The sequence below is a fragment of the Passer montanus genome, unplaced genomic scaffold (genome assembly GCF_014805655.1).
Source record: "Passer montanus isolate IOZ18808 unplaced genomic scaffold, ASM1480565v1 scaffold1086, whole genome shotgun sequence".
NCBI classification, from domain to species: domain Eukaryota; kingdom Metazoa; phylum Chordata; class Aves; order Passeriformes; family Passeridae; genus Passer; species Passer montanus.
The window spans coordinates 1-7,225 of NW_024357459.1; the positions used below are offsets into that span (position 1 = coordinate 1).

At 48.9% G+C, this 7,225-nt stretch overlaps 1 protein-coding gene and 1 long non-coding RNA gene across 2 annotated transcripts in view; both read left to right on the top strand.

Moving 5' to 3' along the window:
• The first annotated feature begins 210 nt into the window (after positions 1-210).
• LOC120509008 lies at positions 211-3,862 on the top strand. Its single transcript, XR_005629132.1, has 3 exons — positions 211-340; positions 1,753-1,836; positions 3,834-3,862. It is a non-coding gene; the product is annotated as an uncharacterized LOC120509008 (long non-coding RNA).
• A 1,850-nt stretch (positions 3,863-5,712) lies between these two features.
• The window catches only part of LOC120509004 (chromodomain-helicase-DNA-binding protein 8-like), a gene marked incomplete at its 3' end in the record, with an annotated part of 4,270 nt that continues 2,757 nt past the window's right edge, over positions 5,713-7,225 (top strand). Inside the window, exons 1-2 of the mRNA XM_039723182.1 lie at positions 5,713-5,775; positions 6,809-7,052. Of these exons, the coding sequence (XP_039579116.1) occupies positions 6,834-7,052 (219 nt within the window). The remainder of the gene's footprint in view (positions 5,776-6,808; positions 7,053-7,225) is intronic.

Sequence of the window (7,225 nt, forward strand, 5' to 3'; positions counted from 1 at the left end):
GATTAAAAATTGAGGATTTTCATGGGAAAAATTTGGATTTTTTGGGGAAAATGGAGTTATTTTAGGGGAAAAAATTGGATTTTGGGGAAAAATGGGTTTTTTTTAGGGGGAAAATTAGGCGTTTTTGGAGAAAAAATACAGTTTTTTGGTGGAAAATATAGGATATTTTTGGAGGAAAAATTTGGGGGGTTTGGTGGAAAATTGGGCTTTCCCCGCCCCCAGCTCGTACCTGCACTGCGAGTGGGCGACGATCGCGCAGCTGGAGAAGGACAAGAGGATCCACCAGAAGCTCAAGCGCTTCAAGACCAAGATGAACCAGATGCGCCACTTCTTCCACGAGGTTGGGCCAAAAACGGGCGTTTTGGGGAAAAAAATGGGTTTTTTGGGAAAAAAATTGGATTTTTGGGGAAAAAAAACGGGGTTTTTTGGGGGAAAATGGGATTTTTGGGGGCAAAAATTGGATTTTTTGGGGGGAAAAATTTGGATTTTTTGGGGGAAATGGAATTATTTTAGGGGAAAAAATTGGATTTTAGGGGAAAAATGGGGTTTTTTAGGGGGAAAATTAGGCGTTTTTGGAGAAAAAATACAGTTTTTTGGTGGAAAATATAGGATATTTTTGGAGGAAAATTTTTTTTTTTGGGGGGGAAAAGATTGGATTTTTTGGGGTTAAAAATTGAGGATTTTCATGGGAAAGACTTGGATTTTTTGGGGGAAATGGAATTATTTTAGGGGAAAAAATTGGATTTTAGGGGAAAAATGGGGTTTTTTAGGGGGAAAATTAGGCGTTTTTGGAGAAAAAATACAGTTTTTTGGTGGAAAATATAGGATATTTTTGGAGGAAAATTTTTTTTTTTGGGGGGGAAAAGATTGGATTTTTTGGGGTTAAAAATTGAGGATTTTCATGGGAAAGACTTGGATTTTTTGGGGGAAATGGAATTATTTTAGGGGAAAAAATTGGATTTTAGGGGAAAAATGGGGTTTTTTAGGGGGAAAATTAGGCGTTTTTGGAGAAAAAATACAGTTTTTTGGTGGAAAATATAGGATATTTTTGGAGGAAAATTGTTTTTTTGGTGGGGAAAAGATTGGATTTTTTGGGATTAAAAATTGAGGATTTTCATGGGAAAGATTTGGATTTTTTGGGGGAAATGGAATTATTTTAGGGGAAAAAATTGGATTTTAGGGGAAAAATGGGGTTTTTTAGGGGGAAAATTAGGGGTTTTTAAAGAAAAAAATATGTTTTTTTGGTGGAAAATATAGGATATTTTTGGAGGAAAAATTTGGGGGGTTTGGTGGAAAATTGGGCTTTTTTGGGGAAAAACTTGGATTTTTGCAGGAAAAAATTGGATTTTTTAGGGGAAACTTGGATTTTTTTTTAGGGAAAAATGGATTTTATGTACAGGAAAAATTTGGATTTTTGGGGGGGGAGATTTGGAATTTTTTGGGGAAAAAAAATGGAGTCTTTTTGGGGGGAAAATTAAGGGTTTTTTGGAGAAAAAGTGGGGTGGTTTTGGGGGGGAAAATGGGGTTTTTTGGGGGAAAAATTTGGATTTTTGGGGGAAAAATTTGGATTTTTGGGGGAAAAATTTGGATTTTTGGGGGAAAAATTTGGATTTTTGGGGGAAAAATTTGGATTTTTGGGGGAAAAAATTTGTATTTTTTGGGGGAAAAATTTGCATTTTTTTGGGGAAAAGCAGGGAGTTGGGGCAAAAGTGAATTTGGGTAGAAAAAAGAGGATTTTGGGTTTTTTGGCAGGATGAGGAGCCCTTCAACCCCGACTACGTGGAGGTGGATCGGATCCTGGACGAGTCCCACAGCGTGGACAAGGACAACGGCGAGGTCAGTGGGGAAAACGGGGGGAAAAACGGGATTTTTGGGGTTAGAAAACAAAAATTGGGGGTTTCAGGCATTTTGGGGGGTTAAAATCGACAAAATCGGGGATTTTTGTGGATTTCCTGGTGGTAGAACCCCAAAATTGAGGATTTTAGCGTATTTTGTGGTGGTAGAATCCCGAAATTTGGGATTTTTGTGGATTTTGGAGTGTTAAAACCCCATAATTTATGATTTTTGTGGATTTCGTGGTGGTAGAATCCCAAAATTGGTGATTTTCATGGTTTTGGGGTGGTAGAGCCACAAAACTGAGGATTTTTATGGATGTGGTGGCAGAACCCCAAAATTGGAGATTTTTGTGGGTTTTGTGGGATTAAAATCCCCAAAATTGGAGAATTTCCGTGGTTTTGGGGTGGTGGAACCCCAGAATTGGTGATTTTCAGAAGTTTTGTGGTGCTGGCATCCCAAAATTGGAGATCTTTGTGGATTTTGGGTGTTAAAATCCCCAAAATTGGAGAATTTCAGTGGTTTTGTGGTGGCAGAACCCCAAAATTTGGGATTTTAAAGGGTTTTATGGTGGTAGAACTTCAAAGTTTGGGGTTTTTTGTGGTTTTTACTTTGGTAGAACCCCAAAATTGGGGATTTTCAGGAGTTTTCTGCTGGTAGAACCCCAAAATTTGGTGTTTCCAGGGGTTTTGGGGTGGTAGAATCCCAAAATCGGTGATTTTCAGAAGTTTTGTGGTGCTGGAATCCCAAAATTGGAGGTTTTTGTGGATTTTGAGGTGCTAAAATCCCCAAAATTGGAGAATTTCCGTGGTTTTGTGGGGGCAGAACCCCAAAATTTGGGGTTTTTTGTGGTTTTCACTGTGGTAGAACCCCAAAATTGGAGATTTTTGTGGACTTTGTGCTGGTAGTACCCCAAAATTTGGGGTTTTAAAGGGTTTTATGGTGGTAGAACTTGAAAGTTTGGGGTTTTTTGTGGTTTTTACTTTGGTAGAACCCCAAAATTGGGGATTTTCAGGAGTTTTCTGCTGGTAGAAACCCAAAATTTGGTGTTTCCAGGGGTTTTGGGGTGGTAGAATCCCAAAATTGGAGATTTTCATGGATTTGTGGTGGTAGAACCCCAAAAATTGGGCATCTTTGGGGATTTTATGGTGGTGGAACCCCAAAATTGGGGATTTTTATGAATCTTTTGTTGGTAGAACCCCAAAACTGGAGATTTTTGTGGATTTCGTGCTGGTGGAACCCCAAAATTTGGTGATTTCAGGGATTTTTTTGCTGGTAGAGCCCCAAACTTGGAGATTTTTGTGGATTTTGGGGTGTTAAAACCCCAAAATTAGGGATTTTCAAAGGTTTGTGGTGGTGAAACCCCAAAATCGGAGATTTTCAGGAGTTTTGTGGTGTTAAAACCCCAAAATTTGTGAATTTTCAGGAGTTTTGGCGTGGAAAAACCCCAAAATTGGGCATTTTCATGGATTTTATGGCGGTAGAACCCCAAAATTTGGGATTTTAGTTTAATTTGGAGTGTTAAAACCCCAAAATTGGGGATTTTGGTGAATTTTTGGTGGCAAAATCCCAAAATTAGAGATTTTTTTGTGGATTTTGGGGTGCTAAAATCCAGAAATTGCCAATTGGCAGGGATTTTGGGGTGTTAAAACCCCAAAATTAGGGATTTTCAAAGGTTTGTGGTGGTGAAACCCCAAAATTGGAGATTTTTTGTGGATTTTGGGGTGTTAAAACCCCAAAATTAGGGATTTTCAAAGGTTTGTGGTGGTGAAACCCCAAAATTGGAGATTTTTTGTGGATTTTGGGGTGTTAAAACCCCAGGATTTGGTGATTTCAGGGATTGTTTGGTGGCAGAACCCCAAAATTGGGGATTTTTGTGGGTTTTGTGGTGATAGAAGCCCAGAACTGGAGATTTTCAGGGATTTTACTGGAATTACCTGCCCAGGTGTGTGTGTCACCTGCCCAGGTGTGTCCCTCACCTGCCCAGGTGTGTCTTGCAGCCCGTGGTGTATTACCTGGTGAAGTGGGAGGTGTTTTACCTGCCCAGGTGTGTCCCTCAAGCCCACTCCCAGGTGAGACACGCCCACTCTCAGGTTAGCTCCACCCACTCCCGGGTGAGACACGCCCAGTTTCAGATTAGCCCCACCCCTGCCAGGTGAGCCATACCTTGTAAAGGTGAGCCACGCCCACTCCCAGGTGAGACATGCCCACTCCCAGGAGTGCCAGACCCACTACAGGTGAGCCACGCCCTCCACAGGTGGACACGCCCACTCCCAGGTGTGCCACGCCCCTTACAGATAAGCCCTGCCCACTCCCAGATTAGCCCCACCCACTCCCAGGTGAGCCACGCCCTCTCTCAGATCAGCCCCACCCACTCCCAGGTGAGCTCCACACCTGTACAGGTGAGCCACACCCACTACAGGTGAGCCCTGCCCACTCCCAGATTAGCCCCACCCACTCCCAGGTGAGCCATACCTTGTACAGGTGAGCCACGCCCACTACAGGTGAGACACGCCCATTCCCAGATTAGCCACGCCCACTCCCAGGTGAGCCATACCTTGTACAGGTGAACCACACCCACTACAGGTGGACACGCCCACTCCCAGGTGAGCCACGCCCCTTATAGATAAGCCCTGCCCACTCCCAGGTGAGCTCCACCCACTCCCAGGTGAGTTCCACACCTGTACAAGTGAGCCACGCCCACTACAGGTGAGCCACGCCCACTCCCAGATTAGCCCCACCCACTCCCAGGTGAGCCACGCCCATTACAGGTGAGCCACGCCCCATAAAGATAAGCCACGCCCACTTCCAGATGAGCTCTTACCTGTCTGAGCTGTGTCTCAGTGATCTTACCTGTCTCACCTGTCTCACCTGTGTCTCACCTGTCTGATCTCACCTGTCTGTATCTCACCTGTCTCACCTGTCTCTCATCTGTCTCACCTGTCTGGATCTCACCTGTGTCACCTGTGTCTCACCTGTATCTCACCTGTGTCAGTTGTGTCTTACCTGTCTCACCTGTCTCACCTGTCTCCCACCTGTCTCTCACCTGTCTCACCTGTGTCTCACCTGTATCTCACCTGTCTGTGTCTCACCTGTCTGTGTCTCACCTGTGTCTCACCTGTCTCACCTGTCTGATCTCACCTGTCTGATCTCACCTGTCTGTGTCTCACCTGTGTCTCACCTGTCTCACCTGTGTCCCGTAGCCCCGCCCCCAGGCCAGCGCCTGGCAGAAGCTGGAGGCGTCGCGCGAGTACAAGAACCACAACCGGCTGCGGGAGTACCAGCTGGAGGGGGGGAACTGGCTGCTCTTCAACTGGTACAACAGGTGAGCACTCTCACCTGGGCAGGTGAGCACAGGTAAACACACCTGAGTACACCTGAGGGGCTGGGGAACGGCTGGGGAATGGGAACACCTGGGGAATGGGAACACCTGGGGCAGGTGTGAGCAGCACCAGCTGGAGGGGGTGAACTGGCTGCTCTTCAACTGGTACAACAGGTGAGCACTCACCTGGGCACACCTGGGCAGGTAAACACACCTGGGGAATGGGGAACGGCTGGGAAATGGGACCCCCTGGGGCAGGTGAGCCCAGGTGTGAGCAGCACCAGCTGGAGGGGGTGAACTGGCTGCTCTTCAACTGGTACAACAGGTGAGCACTCACCTGGGCACACCTGGGCAGGTAAACACACCTGGGGAATGGGAACACACCTGGGAACGGCTGGGGAATGGGAACACCCGGGGCAGGTGTGAGCAGTACCAGCTGGAGGGGGTGAACTGGCTGCTCTTCAACTGGTACAACAGGTGAGCACTCACCTGGGCACACCTGGGACAGGTAAACACACCTGGGACAGGTAAACACACCTGGGGAATGGGAACACCTGGGGCAGGTGTGAGCAGCACCAGCTGGAGGGGGTGAACTGGCTGCTCTTCAACTGGTACAACGGGTGAGCTCACCTGGACAGGTAAACACACCTGGGCAGGTAAACACACCTGGGACAGGTGAGAACACCTGAGTACACCTGGGGAACAGGGCACACCTGGGCAGGTAGGCACACCTGATATGTTATCTGTCCTTAATGGGTTTTGTGTTTGTCTTACCTGTCCCAGGTGTATCCCAGGTGTGTCTCACCTATCCCAGGTGTGGGTTACCTGTCTCAGGTGTATCCCATGTACAAGTTACCTGTCCCAGGTGTGCCTCACCTGTCTGAGGTGTGCCTCACCTGTCTCAGGTGCACCTTACCTGTCTCAGGTGTGCCTCACCTGTCCCAGGTGTACCTCACCTGTCCCAGGTGTGCCTCACCTGCCTCAGGTGTGCCTCACCTGTCTGAGGTATATCTCACCTGCCTCAGGTGTGCCTCACCTGCCTCAGGTATATCTCACCTGCCTCAGGGGTGCCTCACCTGCCTCAGGTATATCTCACCTGCCTCAGGGGTGCCTCACCTGCCTCAGGTATATCTCACCTGCCTCAGGGGTGCCTCACCTGCCTCAGGTATATCTCACCTGCCTCAGGGGTGCCTCACCTGCCTCAGGTATATCTCACCTGCCTCAGGGGTGCCTCACCTGCCTCAGGTATATCTCACCTGCCTCAGGGGTGCCTCACCTGCCTCAGGTATATCTCACCTGCCTCAGGTGTGCCTCACCTGTCTCAGGTGTGCCTCACCTGTCCCCCCCGCAGGCAGAACTGCATCCTGGCGGACGAGATGGGGCTGGGCAAGGGCAGCCCCCGTCCCTCAGGTGTATCCCAGGTGTGGGTCACCTGCCCCAGGTGTATCCCATGTACAAGTTACCTGCCTCAGGTGTGTCTCACCTGTCTCAGGTGTGCCTCACCTGTCCCCCCCGCAGGCAGAACTGCATCCTGGCGGACGAGATGGGGCTGGGCAAGGGCAGCCCCTGTCCCTCAGGTGTATCCCGGGTGTGGGTCACCTGTCCCAGGTGTGCCTCACCTGCCTCAGGTGTGCCTCACCTGTCCCCCCGCAGGCAGAACTGCATCCTGGCGGACGAGATGGGGCTGGGCAAGACGATCCAGTCGATCGCGTTCCTGCAGGAGGTGCACGGCGCAGGTGTGCGCGGCCCCTACCTGGTGATCGCGCCGCTCTCCACCATCGCCAACTGGGAGCGCGAGTTCGGCACCTGGACCGGCCTCAACACCATCGTGTACCACGGCAGCCTGGCCAGCCGGCAGATGATCCAGCAGTACGAGATGTACTGCAAGGACGCCAAGGTGAGCTCACCTGGGCAGGTAACACACCTGTATTGTGTGTGTAACACACCTGTATGGGGGCTGTGACACACCTGTATTGTACCTGTGACACACCTGTATTGTACCTGTGACACACCTGTGCGGCCTGGCCAGCCGGCAGATGATCCAGCAGTACGAGATGTACTGCAAGGACG